A 14,077-nucleotide genomic window follows, 5' to 3' on the forward strand; every position below is an offset into this window, starting at 1 on the left:
CAATGGTGCTATAACCTTCAAATGGAAGCCTGCTTCAAAGAGAAATACCTTGCCTTGAAGATGAAAAGAGGATGGACAGAAAACAAAGGGATGGAAATTCTGTCAATGGACAGTTCCTGCAGGTGGATCTGTGGATCCAGGAATGAATTAATGAGTCACCTCTTGACCCATCATTAAACCATGACAGAGACCACTCTCAAAAAGAAGGATCTCTGATGACCATCTGGCATTAAGCCAGTCAGGAGATTGTATTCTTCAGAAATTATGCAGCTCAGTCACTGGGAGATTCATATTTGCAAGATGCTTTGAATTATTTCCCCGAAGTACAGTCTGTGCTATTGCTCCCCTCAATCACGTTTAATGTGGGTGAATGTTAGTGTCAATGGGGAGAGAGTGATTTCAATTGAAATTGATTTCATGAGACTGGTCATGAACTCGCTCCTGACTTGGGTCAACATGTCTCCCCTCAGGTGGATGTACTTTGTAGATAGGATGGGACATTTGATGATAGTGACAAGTAGAGCTTGTATCCTTAGCATGTGACACCACCTGATTTTCGGGGTTATGGTTAAGGAAACATTCAGAACAGGATCTGAACCAGATTCTTGAGGCTGCAGGTAAATATATTAAAGATATCACTGCAGGATCTGAAGGCAACCATACATGTCACTTAAAGGGACAACAAACTTTCTTAGAGAGATTATTATAGGGATTCATTTACAGGGACAAGAGATAGTCATCATTTCATCTTTAGGTTCAGGACTATAACTCCTGATCCCATGATGGTTATACTACTTTATACAAAGGATTCCTGGTGTTTAGACTGTATAAAGAAGCAGCCAGCAGCAAAATTGCAGTGAATAATGATCCTAGCTCCAATTGGGAATGGAGGTCACAGGTCAGAAACTCCAGATTGGGGTTGGGTAAATGCTGGCATGCAAGGACCATGGGCTCATATTTTGGCAGCAGCCCAGTCTAGCTCGATCTGATGCACTGAATTCAATTTTACATCTTGATAATGTATGTTCTTTAGTCTTCAGACATCACAAACAATCCATTTGGTTTCTCACTAGAAATCCATGTGTGCGGATGCTTCTATATGCAGGAATATTTCATATTTAAACAGGGACTGCATAATATAGTTTACTGTTATGAACACATTATTGAAAAATACATAGGTGTTCTTGCGAAACATTTATGATCAAAAATCTGGCTCTTTGTTCCCCATATACAGTATATAAAAAAAAAGTTGTGGTAGAGCTCCATGTATTTTCCTTTGAGTTTAAAAACACTAGTGTAGGTTTCTTTCATTGAAATCAATGTAACCACCTTGACAAATTTGTCAAAATGTCAGCTGTTTTATTGTGAACTTCCTTGACAGAAGCAAATAGGTGCAGTAAGATTTTATAAGTATCCATTTCCTGACAGTTGGTCCAAATCTAACATACTGTATATATAATAGTGTCAGCTTGGTTTTCTTGAATAACACATGGTGTTTACAATACTTTTGTAAAAAATTATCTCCTGTCTGCTTCAGATCTCATGACTGGTCACAGTTATACTTTCTTTTTGGCAACATGAGAAAATTCCAATTGTAATATTAATGTTTTCTTCACATTACCTCAAGACAGCAATAAGTTCTAAGCATATTAAAAAAACCCAGTGATTTAGATACTTAATGGATGATGAAATTGATGCAGATCTTCATTCAAACAAGTTAGATTGTTGTATAGGGTGTGGCCAATGTAATGAGATCCCAAGAATGTAGTTCAAAGGTAGAAAAAACATTGGGCTGCATACCACCACTTTTTGTTCAGAGCAAAGTATTTCCAATTTTCAGAACTAATTAGCAAAGCACATTTTAAGCATTTTTCTCACATCTAGTAATTTGGATAGTGCAACAGCAAAAGCTTTGTGCAAACAAATCATGTATGTAGATTAGTCATTTCATGGCACAGATCCTTCTGCAACATTGTTGACACTAGCCTTGCCAAGTTGAACCCCAATGAACCTAAGGCAACTATTTTAAATATGCATTTGAAATCTAAGTTTTAGCAGCAGGAAGCTTACCCCACCTGCACTGTTTAGAATGATCATCAGTTTTTGTTTGGTTAAGTTGCAGTTAATAAAATTTTGAAAAATTACAGGAACAAGAGTCATATCTGGAGTTTTCAGATACTCCATGGGCAGCAGATATATGCGGTTTGGCGAGTGTGCCAAATGCTGTGGATCATGACACGGAAGGCCCAATGAGCAGGACAACCTTGTACAAGGCAGGGGATAATGTGGAGAAGGCTCTGAACTGGAGACCCCAACCACAAAAAGTAATCTGATGGCAGTTCTTATTCTTGCATATGACTGAAGACCAGTGCCTCAGGAAATATCCTTTATTTTCACAAGGTGGCCAGGGTTATCTGTCACAGAGGCATAGATACAGCCCTAGAGAAAGGCCAAAGGCTTCCCATCAGTTGAACTAATGACCATGATGGTTTAAGATTCCTTTGTTGTAAGGTCCTTCCTGTCTGAAGGTTGTGCAGTATGTAAGATCTTACAATTTGCAGCTCACTGATCCAGGAGAGAGGTCACAGAAACTACAGTTGCTTGGAGAACTGAATTCATCTCCTTCCTGGTATCTGGTATGAGGGGTTTTGAGGATTGTGGTGTTCCCTGCATTTCAAGGAGCAGGAGATTGCACCTATATTGCCATGAATGTTTATCTGTGATTGACGTAATTCGCCTGCCTTTGCAGACCCATGCTACATAATTCCCCCTTGCAACAGCTGAAATGATGAAGTGTCCTGAACATAAAAATTAATCTGCTCCACCCTCAAGCCTGTTCCACTTTCTAGGCTTACAGCTTCAATGTGCTGCTGAAGAGACACAAGAGGCCTATGTAGTTATCCTGACACTGATTGAAAGGCTTCCTGCTCTTTGCATCCACGTGGCCTGTGGTTCCCCCGGTGGTGCTGCTTCTTAAGTGATCTAAACAGAGGAATGAAGAAGCTGCCATTATCACATCTGTCAATTGCACACGACTTGCATCTCTGCATCTACACTGACCAATGCTCCCTTACATTCTTTGACACCACATTCATCTTGATTGTGATATTGCATCCTTTCTCAAAATTGTATTCTAATGTGTTAAAAAGCTTTGCTTGAATATGCTTGTTGGCAAGGCTACACGTAAATTGATCTTTCGCCGCTTGGCCTAAGAATGTGTAGAAATGACAAATTCTTATCTTCAGCAGTGAAATCACTTCTTCCTCATTTGATCTTTTGGATATGCGTTCCAAATTTGTAACTTTCAAAGGTCTCTGGGTTAACATGGTTCTGTAATATCTCAATGACTTGGGCATTAATCTGGCTGCAAGATGCCAAAATATTAACGATGCAAGTGGATAGCATATCTCTGCTTCTGAATGTTTCCATTATCATTACCATTTCCTCCTCTTACCTCTGTAATGTTATGGGCACAGAAGAACAATTCCATGCATACCAAATACGTGTTCTCATAATCTCCCAGTTTTCCAACAGATGTAGATTGTGGTTGGCCTGCTGTCATCACAAGCTCCTCATTGCAGGTGTTGATGCTGTTTCTCATGATTCTGCCAGGCTCCATGCTCCAGATTTGCCACACTCTTTGCAATGTGCTCCGATATCATTATCCATAATCCCGTAGTCACAAACCCTCATCACCAATGTATTGCTTAGGGGAGTTACACAAAACTGTAGTGCAGGTTGCTGAACAAACTCACACAATCTCAAGAGTTCTAAAAGTGTCCATTTATTTCAGTATCCGCAATCAACTTGCAGTTGCAAGTATAGATCATGTGACAGTGCTCTGACAGGTCATCAGCACTAACTAACATGCATCACACCTGTGGCTTTCTGAATGCCAGTGATTCTGAAATAAAATTTGGATGATCTATCATCTGAGCTCCCCTGACATCTGGGAATGACTGTTAAAATCTTCTGCATACAGCTACAGACCAGCTACTGACCTAGGAAATAACAGGACATGAACAAGGAATATTGTGGGGGAAGAGGGATGCCAGGCAATGCATAGAGGGATAGAGGCTACTTACCTGGATTTTGATAGGCAGTGCGGGTTCATAGCCTATTTTGATTTTTTTTAAACAGAAACTGCACCACCTTAAATACTACCAAAGTCATGGAGGTAAATGGAGATGAATAGATAAGAAAAATAAGGGAGAAAGAAAAAGACATGTATTAATATAACACCATAGCCTAAACTTTGCAAGTAATGAACTATGTTACCTTTGTAACTATATCTAAAATGGAAGCAAGAAGTAAAGGATGAATTAAAAGGTAAATTGAATAATGAAAAAAATGCAGTATTTTTATTTTCTGATTTACATTTACCCTTAGCTTCTTACATTACTTTGGCTACATGAATTGCTTTGTTAGAGACCAACCTAAAAATGTTTTAAAACTATTTGTTCAATGGGCAGAGTTTGTGCAAGAGGTAGCAGAAAAACAGATATAACAGTTTATTTTTAATAAGTGCGGGGAATAGTGAGATATGAAAATATTTCCTAATGGCTGGAATTGTGACCAGCAGAGAATAAACAGAATGAAGGTAACCTTTTTTTTGAACAATACACAATTGTTTTTTGGGGTTAATTTATTACTAGGGCATTTCTGAAGATTCTAAAATATTGATCAAAAGAGCCCAAGAGTGGAAATATGAATACACAGAACCAGAAGTTAAAATGGTCTGGATGTGAATTGTCATTGCAAGTATGCCACTTACATTGCTATTCCGAACCCTTCCAAACATGGATTGCTGAAGGGCAATGTTATGAAGCCAATTTGCAGTAGTCAGTCTGGACACAGCAAATGAATCAATAATCATCAGTTTTTTTATGCTGTATATTGAGGGCTAAGCCACTGGAGGCTTTTACATTTTCTTTCAAATAGTTCATTGGATTAGGTATGATCATTTTGCTGAGCAGATAGGTCCTCATTTTAAAGCCAGATAAAGGACAGCTTATCCTACAATGTAGCACTTCCTTAATATTGCACTGAAGGAACAGTCATCTTTGTTGATCAGCTGTTAAATAGTTATAGGAAATTAATTAGTTTAAGCGAATTTAGTGAAACTAGGTGATATTGTTTTCCACATAAACCTTTTGGTCATTTTATTTTGTTAAGTAAATAAACTGTATGTTTGAATTTCTCAGGAATTCCAAAAAGAAATCAATCAACTTAATCAGACTCAAAGCTTATCAAGTCTTGACAGCCTAGAAATTGAGGGGCAAAATGCTGATCACACATCATCTTTAAAACATTTTTTTGCCTCTGGTAAGAGAGAGTCTTATCCTTTAAAAACGGGACACATAAGTGCCTGGATCAATGACTTGGATAATAGCAGGACTCCCATTTCTTCTCCTGGGATCGCAGTAACAAATGGAATTGAAGCTTCAACTGCAGAGGAATATTTGAGTGACAAGCTACACACATTTGCTTCCAAAAGTACTGAATCTAAATGTCTTGACTCAAACTCTGTTTCATCTACTGAAATACATCAAAATGCGTATTCAACCAAATGTTTTAATAGCAATCAACATAAAGTGGCAGATCGTAATTCCCACTCAGTACAAAAGCATCCAACATCCACAGACTCTCCTGAAAGTTCTGTGGGCCAATCTGCTCATTCTGCAGTAATTCCTTGCAATGCCTGGTCGACGCCAGATGCAACACCTAGAGAAACAACACAACCTTCAGGAGTGAAGGGAAGAGTAGAAATAGAGCACCAAAGAGAACCTGCATCATTTCATCCTTTAAAACTGCCTTTAGCAACACCTATCTTTTTAACCTCAAATCAGGAGTCACAAATGGGCAGTGGCAGAGCAAAAACTGACAGTGTAAATGACAGTCAAAAGATCCAACAAGCACATCAGCAGACAAGTGTGGGTGCAGCTAATAGATCTATTTATTCTCCTTTCACGTTGAACAAAAATATTGACATTTCCAGCGAAATTGAAGACAAGCAAACATCACTCAACAAATATAACTTTAATGTCAAAATCAGACATTCTGCAGCAGCCAGTCAGAAACCTGTTCAGTCAGAAGTGTCTCAAGCAGCATTTAATTCATCTGAACCTGACTCTGGAACTAAAATGACAGAAGGAAAAGAAAATGAACCAGTAACACATTCATCAATGAGTACCAGCAGATTAAAAGCCAACAAGAATTCTATCCAAGAAAAAAAAATCAAAATTTTGAAGGGGATACTTAAGAAAGTATCAAAGTATGGAAATGTTAAGTCCAAATCTCCATTATCTGCTTGTAATGTGCTAGGTATTCACATGCCATCCTCTATTAGAGATAGTGTGGAGCTTAAAAAAATGAAAGACGTAGAAACTAATAAAAATCCAACAAAGAAAAAGCTGAGGTGGCTGGATGAGATTAACCAAACCAACCAATTTAAGAAGGGGGAAGATGAAGCTACTGGAGAAGAATTTGGAAGTACAACAGACATTAAAAGTTCAGGATTAACAAGTCAGATTCAATTACAGTCAACTCATTTTCAAAATATTGACCATATTGTTAATGTTAATTCAAATGTGAACAATAACAAAGAATCAAAATGGAACACACTAAATGCTGATCAAAAGACTGCTGTAAGTTATGATCTATCTGGCCATCAGCTGAATGAAACCTGCGGAGACATCACAATGGCAGCACCTGTAACTTCAGAAACTGTTTCTGCGACCCATGGAGTAACTTCAGCTGCGTCATCTGATTACCGTTTTACTAAACGGTCCTGGACAGCCACAGGAACTCGATGCTTAGGTCACAAAATGAATGCAAAAAACAATATTGCTGAACCTGAAAAATCCTTGGGAGAAAAAAAGCATGCCAAAATGGTTAAAAGAGCCCATTCAGCTAAAGTTTCTTCTGGCAGGAAAGGTACCATAATCAGACCACTGTCTGCCAGGGAAGTAATAAAATCTCAGGGTAAAGTCATGGTACCTCATCCACCACCGAAACCAGCAACTGATAGCAAGCAGTCGCAAAGGACAGCTGTCAATTATAATAGCAGTTGTCAACCACAGATGCATCCTGCTCATATTATTGATGCATGTTCGAACACGTCAGTGAAAATCATGCCATTAGATAAAGACACCACTGAGAGTGCGATAATCTCAGACCTTCAGCCTCAGGTATATTCTTCAAGCAATAGGTCTGTTAGTATCACAACATTCCCTTCTTCCTATTCAGTCCGCTCATATGAAGTTGTTAGTAAAGAAACCTCTTCAGTAAATGCTACACAACAAGGAAATGTGGATAATGGCACCAAACAAGACTCTCTTAATGGAGAGAACGCCTTACATTTGGATTCCACAGCAACTTATGAACAAATTGCATTGCTTTGGCACGGAGTGCGTGATGCCTTGGCACAAAAGGATATAACAACTGGTAAGAAAGTAATAATATGCAAGTTCTTTGAAAAAATGCTTTTAAAAATAAACCATTGTAAAAGTTGCATACCACATTATTTCTAAAATCAATTTTATCTGAAGTAGATCTGTCAAGTAACCATGATCTACACAAAGGGAAAGGAATGCACTAGTTTTAAGCACATTAATTAGGCATATTGATGTCAAAGAATCACACTTTAAAATAAATTTTAAATTTCATACTACTCAGTCTTCCATCTTGGATCCAGCAGACAGCCATGTGCTGTGAGTACGAATATATCATAAAGCTCCCTCAGGGTCTGAAATTCCACAATTAAAGAATCCTTTTAACAAGAGGCTCTGTGTAGTCATTTTAACCAAGACTTCCGAGTCCTATACTCTCTCCCTCTCCCTCTCCCTCCACCCCCTGCCCCTACTTCATATCTCTCTACCGACTTTTCCTTACACTCTCCAAAACTGATTCTGCTTCATCACAATCAGGCTCGGTCCTCAATATCCAGAACTACTGGAGAGCAGAGGGAAAGTCAAAGCTGACCCACTCTTAGGCCCATCTAACTAGCACTTCACTGCTCTCTCTGAGCAGTTCATTTAACAAAAGTTATTTTAACAATCTAGATGCTAATGGCCCACATAGCAAAAAAACTGTGGGGCAAAATGCACCTGAGCATCTGACCTTCATCTTGTGTCTAATTTTAATGCTGTGATACATAGGCATGAAGTTGGAGACAACTGATCCTCAAAGAGCACCTCACTGGTGGATTTTAGTGGAACCACCAGCCTAAAGCAGGTTTGTCTCAGACTAATGCTTGTGCTCCATTGATGGATTAGTTAGAAAAGCCACTATCATTTAAAACTTAGGTACACTTATCAAAAAGGATACAGCTTTGTCATGTTTTCTAGGATAGATTATCAAAGTTGACAGTAATGAGGCAGAAGGCTGTGGATTCACAGATTTGACCATTTGATCTTAGCCCAACATTTTAGTGCAGTATTGAGCATCTTTGTTGCAGTCAAAGATCTTTCAAGATAAATGGAGGCCTCTTTTGCCAACTGATATGGATGAAAAAGAAGAACAAATAGTCTCCTAAACCCTGGTCTACATTTTAGACTACAAATTGTGCTAGATCTTGTCTTCCACTTGATCCTGGAGGCATCTGCCAAGATGTAGTGGGATCTCAGCAATGCACAAACTCTGATGGGACCCTATCGCTGGAATACACCAGACAGCTAGAACTGAAGGCTTGCCTTGCATCAAAGGTGTCAAGAAATTTAACAATCTTTATATGCTTCTTACATTTAGAGCTATTAAAATTGCTGTAAATGCTTTGAGATTAAAAAGTAGAGTTAATTAAGATCAGATAGAATCACTTGAAATTATTAAAAAAACAACCAAGATATTTTTAAAATACAGTATCACTTAACTCCCCTATTTTAAAGGCTAAGAATCCCTAACAAAATGAATAGGGCCTTTGTTCCTATGCCTGGTTGACCTAGAGATGGACCAGAGTAAAGGACTAGCAATTCTTCAGCGCTAGAAATTTGTAAACACATTTCTGCAAAAAGAAATGGGCCTGTGCTGTTGAAAATTAGGTTGACTGGAATAGAGTAATTTTGGGCACATCTTGGGCACTTGGGGGTATTACTGCCTGTCAGGAAATTTGTCTCTTCATTTTTCATTGGGATCTTTGTTTTCCCTACTGCTTTTTATGTGGTATAAGTCCACCAAATGACATCAGCACTAGTGCAATATAAAAAATTTGTTTGCAGTGAGATTTTCACTATATGCATCATACACGCAATGGACTTGAATCAAATTTGCAGAGGTGTACCACAATACACACAGGGTACTTGATCAAGAAATCATAGAAATCAGCAGCACAGATGGAGGCCACTCATACCATCATATTCATGATTATCATTTGGATTTTGGGTAAAGTTCACTCACATACCATACAAAAGAATACTGAGGCTTGTTTATATCTATTGAGAAATACTACAGTTTTGTAATACACTAAACCTCAGGAAAAAGATATGCAATGAAAATATAGTTGTTTCTCAGCTTTTAAATTTGATACCAAATGTAATCTGTAAAGTGTGTAAATATGAAGAGACATAAAATTGAATTTTAATTTTCTAGGTAACTCTCAAAACAGCTTCTTATCTAGGAATAAGGAGCATACAACAAACCTGCAACCTCACCGACCTAATGTCTCCCATTTGACCATTGATGGAGGCAGCCTGTTGAATGGCACACAATCGGTTTCCAGAGTAGGACAATTATTTTCTGCTCCTTCTGGCGGTAAGAAAATTTTAGTGTAATGTGCTTGTAAATAGTGTAAATTTCTGTGTAACATAAAATACCTGGTTCATTTCATTTTCAGTAAGGCGTCTATGCAGACAAACATCTACAACCATCTTTGGTCGAGAATTCAAAACATTCACATCCTTCTGAATAAAGAAATTTCTCCCCATCTTAGTCCTAAATGCTAAATCAGTTACCCTGAAATTATATCTTCTAATCTACACTCTGAGGGGCCAGTGCACCCACTTTGTGGCACCTACTAATAAAATCTTACCAAATTGAAAATGACTTATCAATTCCTACTTTCTGTTTCCTATCATTTAACCAACCCTATGTGCCCTTTTTGTAACAACCTTTCATGTGGTGGCTTATCAAAAGCTTTCTGAGAATTATACATCCACTCTGTTAATTATATCCTCTAAACAAAACTAAGTATATTTCTGAAACATGTTGTTTAAACCAGTTTGACTCCAATCATATTATGATTTTCTAATTGCCCTGTTACTAAGTCCTTTCTAGTGGATTCCAACAATCTATGCAAGGCAGCCTAGCCTGGACTTCCTTATTGTCTCTGTCCCTCCTTTCCTGAATAGCAGTGTTACATTTTCTATCTTCCAATTTAGTGGTACACTTTCAGAATCCAGCAAATTTTAGAAAATCACAATTACGTGCATCCAATATCTCTTCAGCCACCACTTCCAGTGCCTGATACAGACTATCAGGTACAGGAGATATGTCAACTTTTAGTCCTGATGATTTCTTCAGTAAGTTCTCTTTATGAAGTAATATTACCTTAAATTCCTTACGTTTATTAGACCTTTGGTTACATTACTGGTCAACTTTCTGGTAAGTTTATTATGTCTTCCTTTTGTTTAGGTGTAGAAGCTCTTGCTTTGTTTTAATAGGTTTCTGTTTACTTAAATGTTTTAGTCATCCATTGCTGATTTCTAAAAGTGTCCCGATCCTCAGTGGAACTATTCTTTTTAAAGATATTGAGGCTCTCTTTTAATCTAAAACTATCCAATTCTTTTTTAAAAAGGTAAAATATGAAACCAAAAATGGAAAGACATTTAATTTGCAAAATTATATTCAAAATATTTAGGAAGAATTAGGATTTACGCCACTACTCTGTACTCTTGAAGGATAATGCCTTGTGTTGCCCACTTGGCTAACTTCACTATTTCGGGTTGAAAAAAGTTAACATTGGCATCTATTCATTCTGGAGCTATCAATGTAAGTTAATTAGTTAAGTGTTTAGTGCTGATATGTACATAAAGCAATAAAAGTAGCAAATGACACTAAGATAATTTTGGTTCCATTCACCGCCCAGATAGTGGCTGTTTATTTCTAAACAAAGTGTTTATTGATGTCACTACATAGGCCAGTGGCTTGAAAATGGAAGGAGCATTAGCATGACTGACTCACAGCAAATAAAGTTAATTTACTCAGGAAATAAAGTCTAATGAATAGAGGAAACAGAACCTAAAACAACTTCCCCCAAGAAATGTGGAATTTCTTCAGAAATTTTAGTGAGTGGACGATATAAATTATCTGTCTAAAGTCTCCAAAAGGTGTCTGGTCATCAAGTGTGATTGATAAGGGTATTATCCCATCACCTCTACCATGACTGGCTATAGCTTTGTCATTATGTGCAGTTATTTCCAGTGTGAATATTTGTGTAATTTCATTGGAAATGAATGCTTACCTGTGTCACAGCGGAATGATTAAGCATGGGTTTTTTCCCTGTGACTCTAAACATGATGACTAACAATGTCACAAGTTGCCCAGCAAAGGATGTATGTAATGAATACTGGCATGACACCCATCTGCTTACAAATAGGAGTATGAGTCTCTCCAGGACATATTATTAGCTATACAAGATTGGCATTGGTAGCGACCTTTGACAGGATTCAGTGAAGCCCAGAAAACATTGAAAATGAAAATACTTCAAAATATTAACTTTTGAATAGATCATTCATTGTAACCATAATGAAAATGGCCATCATGGATTCTGTGCATAGATGCCTTAAAAATACAGGATATGTAAATCTTCTGAGGAACTAAATAAGGGAAAATAATATAAGAGTATTGATGTAAATACTGCAAAAGAGTCACAAATATCTACTATGATAGTATGGTTCTATAAAATATTTCTATCATAGCTATGCTGTTAGCCAGTGGTAGGTTGCATGTAAACAGTGTTTAAGTACTTGTGTTTCTCAAATCTGTTTGCTTTCTTGGAAACCATAAGGCTTTCTTAAAACACTGATTTGGGTAAAAAGTATCAGTATTAAAGAGCAAACTAATGTATTAATTTCATGTTCTCGTTGAAAATATGACTAAATTTAATACTTTGAAGTGATGATGGAATTATTGTTTAACAAGGCCTTGCTCATTTTTAGCACAGGTCTAAAATCTAAAATTGCACTAAATAACTTGCTTCCAGAATTCAGACTTTAAAAAGATGAAATATGGCATCATTCTTCTCAACGACCAACCTGTGCCAGACACGTGGAATGGAATTTATTGTACATTTCATATAATCAACAGCTAATTATTGTTACATTTTTAATCCCTGAAGCATTTGTTATTGCAGCTAGAAGAAAGCACCCCATGGATACATACAGTAATAGTGCAAAATATAGAGCTCTTCTTGAGCAGAGAAGAATAATTAGCAGTTCATCTGCAAGTAAATCTGATCAAATAAGACAGGTAAGTCAATTATAATAAGTAATACACATCATTTTGAATTTTTTTGTTTATTAATTCTTTAGGATATGGGCATCATTGACAAGACTAGCATTCAGTGTTCATCCAAAATTACCCCTCAGAAGATAGTGGCAAGCCACCTTCTTGAATCATTGTTGTCTTTCTGCTGAAGGCATTCTCATAGTGCTTTGGATATAGGGTTTGGACTAAAGTAGAGTAGGTATGATGGTACACCAAGATATTTCCAAATTAATGTAATATGGTATAATGGAAAGAAACCTGCAGGTAGTGGTGAGCCTATGTGATAGTTTTTCTTGTTCTTCCTGATGGTAGAGGTCACAGGGTTTATGAATTGCTATCAGAGTAGCTTGGGCAAGTAACTAAATTTTGTAGCTGGTACACACTGTAGGCAAGGTGCAAATATGATGGAGCAAGTTAATGTTTAATGTGGTGAAATGAGTGCTAATCAAGTGGATTGCTTTGTCCTGGTATCAAGCTTATTTGGTGTTGTTGGAGCAATATCTAGATAAGTGAAGCGAATTCCATCATTCTCCTGATTTGCACCTTATAGATGATGGAAAGGCTTTAGAGAGTTAGCAGTAGATAAGCCACCTGCTGTAGTATACCCAGTTTCTCAGCAGATGGCTCCATAAACATTGGAATCACTTGGGTACCCTAAATATTCCATACATCTCCCCCCCCCCCCCCCCCCCCCAACCTCTCTGCAACTTAAAACTAATTAGTTTTCTTACTTTCCTATTTATGATGAAGGGTCTTTAACCTGAAATGCAACTCTATTTTTCTTTCTATCGATGCTACCTAACCTGATGAGTGTTTCAAGCATTTTCTGTATTTATTTCAGATTTCCAGCATCTGCCATTTTTTCTTTATTTTCAAGATCATGGCTGATCTGACTGTAATCTCAACTCCACATTCTCATCTGTCTACAGTAACTTTTCACCCCCTTGCTTCTCAAGAACCTATCTACCTCTGCATTAAAAATATTCAAAGACTCTGATTTTACTGCCCTTTGATGAAGACTCATGACCCTCAGAGAAAAATATTGCCTCATCTCTATGTTAAATAGGCAACCCCTTACTTTTAAGCAGTGTCCCATAGTTCTGCTTTCTCCCAAAAGAAGAAATATCCTCTCCATATCCACCCCGTCAAGATTCCTCAGGATGATTGAATCTCATCTCATCAACCTCATTGATCTGTCTCATTGGTTTCAATCAAGTAATGTCTCATTCTTCTAAGCTAGCTCCAGCGGATACAAGTTTAACCTGTCCATCCTTTCTTCAATAAGACATCTACCCATTCTAGCCATCAGTCTAATTAACTTTCTCTGAACTGGTTCCAACATATTTACATCCTTAAATAAGCAGACCAATACTGTACACAGTACTCCAGATGTGCACTCTCCAGACCCCTACAGAAAAGTCAAAGTCGGATTTATTGTCATATGCGCAAGTACGTGTATGCACAGGTGCAATGAAAAACTTACTTGCAGCAGCATCACAGGCACATAGCATCATATAAGCAGGATTCACAAGAAAAACGCCATTTATACACAATTTTTACAAGAAAGAACACAATTAGAACAGAAAAAACGAAGTCC

General features: G+C 37.5%; 1 protein-coding gene across 1 annotated transcript in view; it reads left to right on the forward strand.

The window, feature by feature from the left end:
* Positions 1-14,077, forward strand: part of cep126 (centrosomal protein 126) — a 62,561-nt gene that overhangs the window by 35,499 nt on the left and 12,985 nt on the right. The window contains exons 6-8 of the mRNA XM_052026567.1: positions 5,205-7,446; positions 9,586-9,747; positions 12,347-12,462. Coding sequence (XP_051882527.1) covers positions 5,205-7,446; positions 9,586-9,747; positions 12,347-12,462 — 2,520 coding nt within the window. The remainder of the gene's footprint in view (positions 1-5,204; positions 7,447-9,585; positions 9,748-12,346; positions 12,463-14,077) is intronic.

Source organism: Pristis pectinata, chromosome 11 (assembly GCF_009764475.1).
Source record: "Pristis pectinata isolate sPriPec2 chromosome 11, sPriPec2.1.pri, whole genome shotgun sequence".
Taxonomy (NCBI): Eukaryota; Metazoa; Chordata; class Chondrichthyes; order Rhinopristiformes; family Pristidae; genus Pristis; species Pristis pectinata.